This window comes from Ursus maritimus, unplaced genomic scaffold, assembly GCF_017311325.1.
Source record: "Ursus maritimus isolate PB19 unplaced genomic scaffold, ASM1731132v1 scaffold_2, whole genome shotgun sequence".
NCBI lineage: Eukaryota > Metazoa > Chordata > Mammalia > Carnivora > Ursidae > Ursus > Ursus maritimus.
Window position 1 is genome coordinate 42932251 of NW_024424452.1, and position 14999 is coordinate 42947249.

The 14999-nt window shown below is 45.4% G+C and overlaps 1 protein-coding gene across 1 annotated transcript in view; it reads right to left on the reverse strand.

The window, feature by feature from the left end:
* SPTA1 (spectrin alpha, erythrocytic 1) overlaps nt 1–14999 on the reverse strand; it is a 65250-nt gene that overhangs the window by 5200 nt on the left and 45051 nt on the right. The window contains exons 37-45 of the mRNA XM_040635886.1: nt 14403–14523; nt 13759–13880; nt 12868–13000; nt 9176–9274; nt 8319–8481; nt 7667–7743; nt 4305–4514; nt 2038–2334; nt 1045–1157 (exon numbers count right to left, since the gene is read on the reverse strand). Coding sequence (XP_040491820.1) covers nt 1045–1157; nt 2038–2334; nt 4305–4514; nt 7667–7743; nt 8319–8481; nt 9176–9274; nt 12868–13000; nt 13759–13880; nt 14403–14523 — 1335 coding nt within the window. The remainder of the gene's footprint in view (nt 1–1044; nt 1158–2037; nt 2335–4304; nt 4515–7666; nt 7744–8318; nt 8482–9175; nt 9275–12867; nt 13001–13758; nt 13881–14402; nt 14524–14999) is intronic.

Sequence of the window (14999 nt, forward strand, 5' to 3'; positions counted from 1 at the left end):
CCCTAGATTTATGAAATATTCTCAATCTAATGGGACCCCGTTTCGTCCTGCTCCCAGAGTCTGTCCCTGTCGGAGCAGCTCAGAGCCTCTGCGCAGCTGCTGTCTTAGGATGAAGAGCTCGGGGGTCAGGTGCGTGCTCGGGGTTGGGCACATGCTGCCAGGGGATGAGGGACCAGACCAGAGGCACAGGAGGCTGACCTGCACTTCCTCTGCCTTCTGCCCCATGACTTCGGCTGTGACACAGGATTTCCTTTGCTCATTGTCTGTTTCCCTTGTTGGGTTTGTAGGAACAGTATATATCACAGATCGTCTAAATCACCCTTTAACTCTCAAAAGTCCGCATTTCTGACCCACCTACTAGATATAGGCTACCGACTTCGACATGCATCCTTATGTATTACAACCCTCCAAGTCTCTTCTTTTCCAGGTCATTTGCCCTGGAAGATGTGACAAATGCTATCACCGTGTGTAAGGCATTCTGCCTTTAATAAAAGCAATTAATTAGCATCGAGCATCTCACTGATTCTCATCGCCACAGCTTCATGGTCAGGCCGCACAGGAGCTTCCCAGCAGGTGCTCACAGGAGGCTCTGCCTCTGCTCATGCCACTAATACTATGTGACCTTGAGCAAGTCCGCTTGTTTACTGACCTTCTTTCCACACTTGGAGGCAGAGGTAATCGCATCTGTCCTGTACACTTTCCAAGGTCGCAGTGAGAGTTAAGGGAGGGAATGGGTATAGAAGCACTTTGTAAAGTGCAAACACAAGGGACTGTATTATTTTAGGCTTTAATTACAGGCAGCAGTAAAAAAAAATGAGAGTATCTAGGAGAGAACGCGGATAGGTACAGTGGCGTGACATTCTCGTTTCTTGATTTTGCAAGGACTGATGTAGGAAACCATCAATTCCAGATGAAGAGTACAGACGGGATATGGTGATGTGAGAACAACACAAACGCTCTAGGACCCCCTCCTGCTCCCCTCCGGTATGCGTTTCATCCCTGTGCTGACCCAGGGAGCCTGGGTTTGGAGGTAGCACTGCGCACCTGGTCTCCAAGATCCACTGAAGGAAGGCACTGGCGTTCTGCTCAAACTCCTGGCGCATCTCGAAGTTACTGACCTGTCTTGCCTCTTCCCTTTGTAGCTCCTGCTCCCGTTCCTAAAACCCCGAATCACAGACAGTGGCGTGAACATTGAAGACCTTGCTTTGCAGTAAAAGAGTGGGTTCCAGGGCTTAGCTGTGCAGCCCCCGCCCCCTCAGTCTAACCCATCTTCCGGAAGCCTGTGCTACCTGCTCAGATTTCCTCCCACCCACCTCTCCTGCCTCCAAAAGGAAGGAAGCTCCTGTCGTGCCCTGAAAGCACTTGCAGGTGTCTCTAAGACCAAGCCCAGTGAAAAACAAGCTAGTAGTAAAGGCAAATCGTCCTCCGCTCATTTTTTTCTAGGTGAAATCTTCATTTAAATGAACACAAAAGCCGCCTTAAAAAGAAAAGTAATAACGAGCTGCTGCTCCCCCTGCTGTGCTCGCTCACTCTCTCTCTCTGACAAATAAATAAATAAAATCTTACAAAAAATAAAATAAAATTGGTGACATTTTGGTGACATTTTTCTTTGTGTAACTTTTTAATATCTTCCATAGTTTCTATGATGTATTAATATCATTAGAGACAGACAAAAATTTTATGCAAACACAGAAAAAGGGCACTTTGGAGGTGGGTATCAAATAAGGATGGGGGAAGTCTATAGACTGTGAACTTATATATGAACCTCGTGAACTTCCAACCACCTCCTGGGGCCTGTGATTGCGTCCCTGAATCACCGCTCAACACCCAGAGGCAGGAGAGTGTCTGAACTCTGGGGCGTAGGGTTATACCCACGGCGAACATATTTCTAACATTTCCTTAGACAGTTCCTGCTCATGCCTGCTGTGCCAGCCCAGTCATTCACTGTGTCCTTTCTTTCTCAAAAGTCCCCAACTTGTAAAATAAGTTAGGTGGTCGTGCTCACCACCGTGAAAGAGCCTCTGGGCATGCCATTACCTTGATGATGTCAGACAGGTGCTGCCAGAACTTCTCGAGCACCTCCATCGTTAACCAGGTGTAAGGGCTGGAGGGCACATTTAAGGCCTTAATCTGCTGGTCTAGCTCCCGCAAATCGTTGAAGTCAGATTGGGCCCCGACCAAGGAGGCCACGAAGGCCTCGTGGTCCTTCTGCAGCTGCCGGATCTCGTTCAGAGAGACACAGTGCACAGGCTCAGACAGGTTCTCCTCGGCATTCTCACACCAGTGGTTGAAAGCAGACGCCTTGTGTGCAAATTCCATGAACAGCTCCTCAGCCTGCGGAGAAAAGAGTCACCTCCATGTTTCCTGATAAAGCCCCTCAGCAAAAGAGAAGACTGAGGATTTAAAAAAAAAAAAAAAAAAAAAAGACCATATTCAAATATTTTCAGGGTCAGGACTCTAAGAGGGCAGAACAGAAACCACGGAGGGCATGAAATCAGTGGGCGGGCAGGTGCATTTGAGGCACCGGCCCGGGTCCTGGCCTCTTGGTTTGAAACTAGTCAAGTCTTCCATCATCTACAAATAAGGAGGCTGAAGGACTCCTGGGGTTGTTTTAGTGCTAAGTCCAAATGAAGCAAGGGCCATTTTCAGTGATAAGATTTCACGATTTCTTACCCTGAAGTTTGTGCCCCAAGTCTTCCTGGCACACGGTGAAGGTGCAAAAGTAGACGTTAGCTGAATGAATGGGCGACTCACTGAATCCGCAGATCACTGATGGGCAGGCCAGTCTCCCCCGTTCTCTGTTTGCTGCTTCTTCCTCTCCTCTGCTCTTCTGCCGATCACGTCTCTCTGGCGTCTCTCTGTACCAAGTCCTTCTCCTGCCTTCCTTCTAAAATCTATTCAGGACTCAACCCAGCTCCTATGCTCTAGTCTGTACCCTTATCCCTACCTTACTGTCTGGAGTTATCCAGATGCTCTGAATAACTGAATTATCTGAATTTCTGAACAAGAAAAATAGTGTGGATTGTTCCAAACAGTCGGTGAGCAAAAATATTGTAGGTGTAAACTGTATCATGGATTTACGGTCAGCAGTTTGTATTTCCCCAGAGATTTATCTGTGGCAAACATGGAAATGAGTTTTCATTCCCAAAGATGGAGATTAAAGAGGAGAAAACTGGCCCAAATGGAAGAGGGATTACAAAGGTATCACACCATTACATCTTACCCTGTGCTCACTTCAGCAATCTCTCTGCTAAAACAGACCAATACAGAGAAAGGTGATATGGCCCTACACAGGAAAGACACAGAAACCTGCAAAGTACTTCCAATTACTTTTGTAATATTAGGGTTTATCTGAGTATTTTACAAAGATTTTATAATCAGGAAATCAAATAACAAACGTCTTTGCAGTTTGAAAGTTAAGCAAAATAGAATCAGAATGTAAAGTATCTTTCTACGTAGAATGCATATATGTGCGTAAAGTTGCCCATAAATTGATCTAATTTTTCACGTAAGGCTTATTTCTGTAAGTGCCGAGCCCTTCGGTAATTAGCTAAGCGTCCCTACTGGCTGATTTTTATCTGTGTGCTTGTTTTCTAATTCCCCTAATCACCCGTCTTCCCTCGCTGCCGGGCGCAGTGCTTCCTATGGTCTAGAAGGCTCGGTCATTTCACTGAGCGTCCTGACTTCCTCTCATTGTTGATATCTTTTCTGATCAACATCCAGTGTCTTAGCAGCCTCCACTAGAGAGACGTTTTCATCACTCAAGCCTGCATCGAGCTTGCACTGCTCCTTCAGAGCCCTTACGTCTCTCCATCGTCGTAACGCAGAGCAGCAGGAGACAGTGGTAACATGATGGTATTTCATAAATGGAGGAACCAAGGCTCAGAGATGAGAAGTGACATATACAAGGTCTCCCAGCTGGGAAAGGTCAACACGAGATGAGAACTCAAGGTTTACTTGTCGAGTGCTCCTTTTATTCGGTTAGAGAGCAGTGGAAGGAAAGCCTTGCCTCCTGCCTGCCAGCTTAGTTTCCATGCGCCAGGACCATCCACCTTTCTGTCCTTCTGTTACATGTGCCTGGCGTCCATCTCAGGTCAGCTACGTAAGTGACAAATCAGTCTAGGAAACCCTGATTACTTCTTGCTCAATAAGAATGCCCTCAGGATCCATTTCATGCACTCATGCAAATGTCTGTGTTTTATCCAAACCGGAGTTCTAGTGGAATCCATTTCTGGAGTCCATGACTAACAGACAGATAATTGAGGCCTGATCATGGCTTTTTATTTTTATTTTTATGTTTTTACCTGCTGTAGGGGCAGCTGCTTCTCTAGCAACTTCTGTCTGTGGGCTGCAGAGGCTTCCAGCAGCTGTTCCCAGCGCCTCAGCAGAGCGTCGTGGCGCTCCTTGATGGCTTTGGTCCGGCTGTGCTGAGCAGACACCAGTTGGTCCTTCAGGTCCGTTATCTCGGACAGTCTGTCTTGCTGGAAGCTCTGCAGACTGGCATCCAGAGTGTCCTGGGAAAGACCCAAAGAGCAGCTGTGAACAGAGAAACAAGGTGGGTTCCCAGGGACCGTTCACACCTGGGTTCCACCAGATTGTTATCATGGACAAGAAAACGTTCAGGAAAGAATTAGCATGAGGACCAAGCAAAAGGAAACATAACTTAGCTTTAAGGGAACATTTGTGGTTGGAATTATGGTCAAGTTCTGGTGGCTGCATGTTTTATAATCAGAGCTTAGGTTAGGTATAAAATTAATATTAAGGGAATATTAGAGCATGATATGATCTTCATTTTTTTTTATTTTTTTATTTTTTATTTTTATTTTTATTTTTTTTAAAGATTTAATTTTATTTATTTGACAGAGATAGAGACAGCCAGCGAGAGAGGGAACACAAGCAGGGGGAGTGGGAGAGGAAGAAGCAGGCTCACAGCGGAAGAGCCTGATGTGGGGCTCGATCCCACAACGCCAGGATCACGCCCTGAGCCGAAGGCAGACGCTTAACCGCTGTGCCACCCAGGCGCCCCAGATCTTCATTTTTTGAGTCAAAACTAAATGCTTCCTACAGCACACCTCCTTTCTAAGACTCTTTTACGACCCCTGTTAGATTTTGTGTTCTGATTAGAGCAGTGCAATCCCAGAGATCTTAGAAGTACACACACTAACAACAGACTCCTTACAGGGGCCAGTTACACAGTGATCTGTGTGGGGGGGGGATGGATATCAAATCACAAAATCCTGGACACTCTACCTCCAACTTTAACAGGGTGTCTTGTATTTGACCGATTCTTCCTTTGAGAACAACTTTAATCGCTGGATAAAAGTGCAACACATCAGCTGTTTGAAAGAGATCGGAACGCAACTCAGGTCACTACGCCTCAAGGAATCAAAACTCTAGAGACGTGAAATAGTAGTAAAATCAGAGTAACATTCTCTGTCACCTTTCCCTGCGACATGTGGGCTGCACAGGCTAAGAGACTGAGGGGAAAGCCGCTGCTCAGAGCTCTTGGTAATCTCATGAAACTAAAGAGACAGTTTCTGGGGAACCAGGCAGCCAGGATTCGAGCAGCTGTGGAAAAAGAACTGCAGAAAAGTTGGTTCAGTATTCTGCCTGTTTTCCCCTCGAGGCATCTACGGGTTCCTACACTCTGTAGGACAGGAGTCCCAGAAGCAAGCAGAAAAACAGTAGCAAAGAGTCAGAGATGCTAAGTAGACGCTTCAATAGTCTCACAGTGCTGAGCTGAGGACACGAAGAGGAGAAGCCCCAATGAAAGGGGTTTAGTTCAACCCTTAAAAGACCCTAGCAGTAAGAGCCAACTGAAAAAGGCAAGTTCTCAAAAAAAAAAAAAAAAAAAAAAGATTATGTCTTGAATCATTTCAGTCCCTGGCCAAAAAATAAGGGTTGGATGGGGGGAATGTTAAATTATAACTTTAAATCAAAATTCATGAGTTACAGTACTTTAAATGTAAATGGACTCACTATTCCAATAAAGTGATCAAATTAGATAAATAAACAACGCTCAACTCGGTGAAATTTTAGGAGACACATCTAAAATTTAAAGACACTCCACATTTCCATGCTCACTGCAACATCATTCACATTCGCCAAGATATGGAAACAACCTGAGTGTCCATCAACCAATGAACAGAAGAAGAAGATGTGATGCGTGTGTGTGCATGTGTGTGTGCGTGCGTGTGTAAAGTGGAACATTATTCAGCCATGAGATGGAAGGAAATCCTGCCATTTGTGATAATTTGCATGAAACTTGAGAGCACATGTTAAATGAAATAAGTCAGACAGAGAAAGGCAAGTGCTGTTTGATACCACCCACAAGTGGAATCTAGAAGGGTCAAACTTAGAGAAACAGAATAGACTGGTGGTTGCCAAGGGTTCGAGGGTGGGGGAAATGAGGAGATATTGGTCAAGGAATACAGACTTCCAACTAAAAGAATGACTGGTTCTGGGGATCTAGTGTACAGCATGATGATTACAGCTAAGATTTCTGTATTTTATATTTGAAACTTGTTAAGAGAGTAGATCTGATATGTTCTCACCACAAAAGGAAGTGGTAATTACGTGATGGGACAGAGGTATCAGCTAGTGCTACAATGGTAATCATTTTGCGGTGTATAAATGGATCAAACCAACAGCAAAAATATAAAATATAAAGACATAAATGTAAAGAAAGAGAAGAAATCAACCAAAGGATGGAAACAGATATACACTTCAAACACAAAATAAAATGAAACAAACAAACAAAACAACCCTGGTACTCTAATATGTGAAAAAGAAGACTTTAAATCAAGAAATATTGTTAAAAAGAACATTTCATAATTAAAAGTATCAATTCATCAAGATGCTTTGTAATTCTAAATGTCAACACAACTTTGAACCTGGCTTCAAAATACATAAAAATAAATAACATGATTAACAACCAAAATCTGACAGCTAATATAAACCACTGTAAAATATACATTCTTTTCAACTGTTCATGGACTATACACCAAAACAGACCATTTGCTGGATGTAAATCAAGCTTCTAGAATACTATAGAATGTGTTTTTAAAATAAAGTGGAATTAAACTAGCTATAAATGTCAAAAAAAAATGAGAAAATGCCCAACTGTTTGGAAATTCAACAAAATACACTATGGAATAGCCAATGGGTTAAATAAGAAATTAGAAACAACAGAAACATTTTATCTGAGTGATAATAACAGAAGTAACACATGAAACTGTGAGGTGCAGCTAAAGCTCTTCTTAGAGGGAAATTTATATCCTTACATCAAAATGCTAAAAAAGGAGAATGGCTAAATATTTGATGACCTAAATATTTACTTCAAGAAATGTTTTTAAAAAATAAATTAATAACGATATGAAAAGATATTAATGGACTATAATAGAAAGTTATAACAAAGAAAGATAAAAAACCAGAGTTGGTTCTCTAATAAAAATGACGCATAGTTAGAGCCACAAGACTGGTGGAAGGGAGAGGGAGAAAAAACTAGCAAGTTACCAATATTAGGAAGGGAAAAAGTAACAATATCTCGGATCCTACAGACAATAAAACCACAGAGTTGGGGAATGGGATAACGCTAGTGTTCAGCTTCCGTGTATGTGGGCCGTGGACGTGACTGGCACCTGCCCGGGAGCAGCCCTGTTCTCACCTGCTTTGCCAGGAGAGTGAGGGAGGCAGCGAGGTCTGTACCGTTGCCATTGGTCTTCAGGCTTGCTTCTTTCTCAGCTAGAGAGCAAAGATGGTTGATTAGTGGGGAAAGGTAGTTGCTCTCGAGTCAGCCTTGGTAAAGAGAAAAGAAATATTTACTCTATGTCACGAGAGCCTCCTGACTCTGGGAATGGATCATTTATTGGAATATGGGGGCAGTGGGGGCCGCTGGATGGTTTCTCTGGATTTATGCAGCATAGAACTGACTAGAACAGAGCTAGGGCCAAGGGAACTTCTGAGTGTTTTGGAAAACAAAGGAAAATTGTAGATTAGATGTAAAGTAGAAGTAATCAAACACACTGCTTCTTTTTTACAATGTTTTGCCATGGCTCTGCCCTTTTGAATATCACAGATGAAATCACCAATTCCCCCAAAAATGTGTTTTCTGGAATTCTGGTCCTCAGTCACCCATCAGCATGTTTTCTGGGGCATGTGTGTGCGCACACATGCACACACATGAGTGTAATTGTGTCCAGAAAGGGTAGGAGTGGGTGAGGAGGGAATATCTCTCTTCCCATGGGAAGTGAGAAAATCCCAGAACCATTCTATGGATGGAATTTACCAGCATTTCCCCTGGCCCTCACATGTCATACCTATCCAGGCCTCCACCACGTCAGCCTTCCAGTTAAACTGCTGAAAGGCATAATCATCTTCCAGTTGCGACTTCCAAGCGTTTATAGCCCTGGACAGAGAAGGCACCTTTTCCTTCAGAGACTCTATCTTGGCAGAAATCTTCTCCTTTTGCTGACTTTTCTCCTGTGACACCAAGGTGGAGAGGAGAAGGAGAAACAGATACAGGGGTGGACGCCCACAGCTCGAAGCTGGAATTCTTTAGCATGATAAAAAGATGTCATCCTTCTCATTCCAAACACGTAACTACTCTCCTCTGGGTCTAGTGCGTTTGTCTTATTTTTCCTCATGCCTGGGATGTTATTTCCACTCTAACATTTGGGAGATCTTCTTGTGTGTGTCCACTAAGTGTGGCCTTCTTGGCTGGAGTCCCCTCTGTTCAAGGTTCTTTATATAGCACTTAATCAGGGAGGATTTATAAAAACAAGCATTTAAATAAAAGAATGATTTTCAAGTCACAAAGAGAATTCAGTCCGGTCCTCCTCCTTGGAGGCGTACAAAGAAACTTCTTAACCGTTTTACCATACTCTATAAGCAAAGCATGCCATAAGGTCTTTAACAATGCCATGTTCTGCACACAACGAGCAGGCAGTCCACAAAGGATTTAAGGAAATCTGCCGGGTAGACCTATAAGAGCTTGAAAAAAGAACTTACGAAAAGCAGCAACTGAACAGAAAATTCTTTGCTCGGACCAAAAACAAGGTAGCTAGGCAGAGAGTATTAAAATTCGATGTGTGAATTTTAGCACTGCTCATGATTCTATATTGGAACTGACCCCTTTTGGAACATGAGCTGGGCCTGGAATCCCCGAGTGGCTCACCTGATCCAAGATGTCTTCTCCTTGAGCACATGTATCTTGCACTCGCATCTCATGGACAGCAAAGTCGTTTTCCAATGTTTCGTGCTTCTTTAGCAAGCTCTACATACAGGAGGCAGTGAGAATCAACAGATCCAAGCCCGGACACTCCATCCCACCCCCGTTCTGACTCGCCTTGCTGCTACCCAGAGGGGTGACTCAGCTACACTGGCAGAGAAGGGGGCGTCCACCTCTTCCTGCCCAGCGCCGCTAAACACCTCTCCTGAAGCCCTTCACTTGCCAAAAGGGGCAATCTTACCAGAAAAGAAAGAGACAAAGGAATACAGTGATACTCTTTCTAACTTACTATGGGAACTTCAGCTTTTCTGGACTGTGGAATGACAGCATGGTCAAGGTAAAATAGAATTCCTCCATTTTGAAATTTGTATAATCCCATGAAACGTGCTAACGTATAGATAACAAGTATCCTCCTATACTTAGAACTGACCTAGGGGCGTCTGGGTGGCTCAGTCGGTTGAGCGTCTGCCTTTGGCTCAGGTCGTGATTCCAGGGTCCTGGGATCGAGCCCTGCATCATTGAGCAGCTTCTCTCTCTGCCCCTCCCCCTGTTCATGCTCTCTCTCTCTCTCAAATAAAAAAATATATTTTTTTAAAACAAAAAAGAACTGACCTAAAGGCAGCTAAAGGGAACACTGAGCTGTTAGGAATTTCAGTCTTAAACTTCTCTGTGTCAACCTACTGCTGGATGGAGGGAGAATAGAGTGAGGAAGAAGCCTGGGAGGAGTGTGTCTCTTCCTCTGTATTCTCCTGAGTGTTATCGAGAGCAGCCGGCTCTGCCCGCCACCACCCCCCATCCTCAAGGGCCCGGGCTGCCTGTGCAGCCTTCGCCTCCTCTTGTCACAAAGGCAGCCCTTCCACTTTTCCTCCGACATTGCACACTAGCCCAGGCCAAGGAAGAAACAGATTTTGTGTGACGATCATACTTTTAACCAGCACATTTTGAAAATATGAATTTCTGATACATGGTGTTCTTAGGCATTAAAATAAGATGATTATTTCTTTAAACACAGGATGGGCTGCATGATCTTGAATGACTATTCTATTTCATCTTGATGCAGAAACCTTACATGGAGATTGGACACACGATCCACTATATAAAATAGACTGATTTAGCTGTTTTCACCTACACAGAACGCATGAAATAAAGCCTCTTCAACACTCTCGCCTTCTGTTTCCAATCTGTTTTCTGAGCTTCCTCTTGGACACCTCAGAAGCTCATCAAACATAAGTTTCCTTTAAATAAAATCTAGGTGTCCCTCTTTCAAATATATTCAAATAAATTCCTAACAATTTAAGTTGTCTTAAAAGTTGATAAGGCCAAAAGCTTAAAACGTATTTTAAATATATCTATTATGCGTCTCATAATTGCAAGAAGTTGATCAGAATCCTCTTCTCTCCTTACGTATTAAACAGAGGGGGAGGATGAGATCACGGGAAGAAAACTGAAATTCAACAACAGGTAAACAACTCTCCTTTCTTATATTAGCCAATCTATATGGGCTCAGGAAACCAAAAACTCAGGTCATTTTTTTTCTTCATGAAAGATGACATTCAAGGGCTAGGGAGATAGACATCTTAAGGTAAAAGCAAGGAGTATTAACCATAAATCTCATAAAATCTTTTCCTGGAATTCATATGTTGGTGCAAAAACTTCTCATTAAAATGAGCTTTTGAATGTGATGGTCTAAAAATTCCCATTTAAAGATCAGGATTAGCAGAATGGGCTTAAAAATCCGACCCAACTGGGCGCTGTCTACAAAACCCACACATCTGCCCTAGCGGTGTGGGCAGGTGTAAAAGCGGCGTGCTGACTGTAGGGGGCGCCACGGGACGTTCTCATGCAAAAAATGAACCACACCCTAGCTCTCATCTCGGACAACAGTGAGCTCTAAATGGATCATGGACTTAAAATTAAAATGTAAAGCTCTAAACTTTTGGAAGAATACAGAGGAGAAGATCTTCAAGACCCAGGCAGGGCTAGGCAAAATTTTTTAGATTTGACACAAAGCACAGAAGGTCAACAGTTAAAGCAAACAGTCAAACATTCCAATCAGAAAACGGGCAAATGAGGTGAAGAGACATTTCACTGAAGAAAATACACAGACGGCAGATAAGCACATAAAAATCAGCCATAAGGGAAACACACATTAAAACCACAATGAGATACCCTGCACTCCTATCAGACTGCCTAAAATAAAGATGGTGACGGCACCAAGTCCTGGCAACGATGGGGAGAAAGTCGGGATCACTCACACCCGGCTGGTGAGTGTGTAACATGGTGCAGCCGCTCTGGAAACAGTCTGGCACGTTTACATTTTTATGTATTTAACTGCTTTCACAAAACCAAATATGCAGTTATCCTATGGCCCAGCTATTGGACTCCTGGACATTTATTCCCGAGAAATGAAGACCCATGTTTACGTGGAAGCCTCTGCATGAGTACTGAAGGCAGCTTGACTTATCACAGTCAAACGTGGAAACAACCCAGATACCCTTCGACAGGTGAGTGATGAAGCTGGTACGTCCATTCCATGGAATACCAGCCAGCAGTACCGACGAGGGAAGCACTGTTGCCCACAGCCTGAATGAATCACCAGCCAACTCTGCAGAGCGAGAAGCCGACCCCCAACAGGGACATACTGTATGAGCTCATTTATACCACATTCTCGAAATGTCACAAATTATAGAGGCGTAGAACAGATCGGTGATTGCCTGGGACTAAGGAGGGGTGGGGGCCGGAGGGAAGAGGGTGTTCTGCCCACGGGGTGACGGGGAGGTACTGCGTCCTGACCGCGTCGGGGTCAGTGTCCCAGCAGGTCCCACTGCTGGAGGAACCTGGGTAGATGGTACATGGGACCTCCCTACATTCTTACAACGGCAGGTGAATCCGCAATTCTCAAAACCAACGGTCTCATTTTAAAAAGGGAAGCCGTTAGCAGTGTTTGAGATGAAACCTTAAACCACTTAATGTGTCCCATGTGTGCACATGTCCCAAAGGCTTTTCAAAGGAAAGGGGCTGGTAGCGTGACTTGTACGCTATGCAGGTTTTACGCTTTCTCTTGCCACTGTGAGCCGTTCCTTATGTCATCGCAGAAGAGGGTATTAATCTCCACTGAGAATTCTTAGTAAATCCCTAAATTTTAAGGCTAGTAGGCACAGATCTCATGGTCCCAAGAACTTTATTTTCTTATGATCACTCTCTCAGGAGCTCTAAAAATCCATATTAACTCGAGATCACATGGACCACTTGTTTATTTCTTTATTGGGAAACTCTATACTGTATTTACAAGTATGCCTCTAAATTGTGGACCTGTTCCACCCGCCAGGTAGCCCTGCTAAAATTATATTTTCTAGAAACCGCAACGAATGCCCAGGCATAAGAATCTTCCCAATTCAGTGTAACATCAGTATTTGAGGGAAGCTTAAGGAAGCCTACCGCTAGGAGGAAAGGCGTGTAACCCTGACGACTTGAAGTCATAGACCACAAATCAGGGAACTGAGCTTTGAGTCCCGGCTCCACACCTGATTGATTTCACGGTCCGGAGCAAGTTACTTATATCACAGATGAAAATGCTGACTGCTTAAGAAAAGATTCAAACCAAAGGGAAGGTATCAGTCATTCTGCCTGTGGCTCACCTGAGTCGTGGCCAGGGTGTCTCCAGAGCCCCCTCGGGCAACCATAGCTTCCCTTTCACTGATCCAAGCTTCCTCCTCCTCAGCATTCTGCATGAATTCCAAGTACTCCAGGGATTCCTCCAGCTGACGCCCTCTGCAACAGGGCGGTGAGCGCCAGTGAGGATGAGAAGACAGCAGGACCCAGGGGAGCACTGCGCGTAGCACGGCCACACGAGGCAGCCGCCGTGGGACTGGGCCACAGAGCAAGCCGACCTGAGCTTCCTGCGAACAGGGGAGGCCCTGACCCCAGAAGTTCTGTTTTGTGGCATCATCTGCTCTCTGGGAGTCTTTGCTGGGGGAAGGGAGCCTTGTCCAAACACGAGGGCCCAGATACCAGAGCTGGAGAAAGCATCAGAGAAGTACTATCTCCTTCTACTCTGAGCACCGCGGTTCCTCCTGCACAGGGAAGGCAACAGGTATGGAGTCATAGGCAGAAATTATTCTATTTGGCCGTCTGGCTGCAGGGTTCTCATTGGCTATATGGCTATCAGGAGAAAATAGATCCCCTCGTTCTTTCATTCCTAGGGGCTGCACACCGTGCTAAGCCTGGGGGGGGGGGTCGCACAAAGTAGAACAGACCCGATGGGCGTGACCTGGCGTGAAGGATTGGCACAGGAGGCCACCATGATAAAGGACAGTGGCAAGCAAGCATGGGAGCAGACGAGCGTTCAGACCACAGAGGTGGCAGCCTCCTCGCCTCTCCCTGGGGTCAGTGGGGGCAAGTTGCATGGCAACTGGCATCTGAGAAGGACTTCGATGATAAATAGAGATGGGGAGTTGGGGAGAGCAGCCCACACTACACCCAATACCAACAACCCAGGAAGACGGCTGGGCCTCCTATCCCCGACTCACCGAGCGGCAGCCAACTCTTTGAGCTTCTCCCAGTGTTGAAAAAAATGAGTCAGCCGCTCCTGGATCTCCTCTTGCCCCACAGCAGCCTTGTCTCCCAGCCTGTCTGCCGCATCCAGCACACTCTGCAGAACACACCCCCCCATGTCACGTTACCGCATAGACTCTCCCTGCAAGGTATCCAGCCCTTCCCGCCCACCACACCACTTATAAACTCCATGGTACTTGGGTGGTCTTGAAAATCTTGGGAGAATGAAGACACCTGCAGTCAGGTCCACATGCTAAATGTCCCCTCGTGCAACTGCGGTGCTTATACTAGGCTACACTCCATGATCTGCTTTCTGGATTGTTCGTGGTCGCAGGGCGATGCAGAGCTGTCTTCTTCCTCTGTGGCTTGGCTCAAGTACAGATTTTCCAGGTGATCCAGCCTGCGCCCTAACCACCACCAACAGTGCCCACGGTGTTGAAAGCACCCCTTCCAGGAAAAAGCACGGGTCCCTGTGCAGAAGCCTTCTATCCATAGGAGACAACGTGCAGAGAAGGGAAGAATGCCTGCGAGCTCTGTGCCTAGCCCGCGGTGGCTCTGCATGCCGCCTCCCCATTGTGCAGCATCCCCCTACTTATCCACAGACCCCGACTCTTCCTACCTGGATGGTGGGTTCGTGGGCCACCAGCTCCCCCTCGAGGCGCCTGTGCTTCTTCAGCAAGTTCTGAACCCCCTGAAGGTCCCTCCCATAGTCCTGGGAGCTCACGGGTAACAACTTCTCCCTGGGACCAAGGAAGGAAATGGAAAGCGTCGTTTAGACATGCGAGGTCATCCTAGAGCAAGGGTTTTCTAAGAGTGGGTGTGTGGCTGGGGGTTGGGGAGGTGGTAAATTCTGGAACACTCGGGTGTCAGTAACCACAAACACAATTAGTGCCAGAGGCTTTCTGCAAAACTTCTGACAATACAAATGAAAATAACATGCTGGTCCCACTGTACCCACGGCTGCGACAGCCTTTCCATTTGCTCCCTTGCCTGTCTACCTGTGCACTTTTCTTCTTTGCTCAAGGACATACACTAATGTTTCTCTTCCCAAAAAAATGTGAAAAGTATATACACACACATGTAAACGACCCTATGTACATATATGGCCTTCGTGGCCTTTATTCTTTTTGTCTATTAATATCAGTAATGAATTCAGGTAGCGTGGGAAAAGAAGCTGATACTGCAGGAGTCATGGCAGTTGAATCGGTTCCAAGTG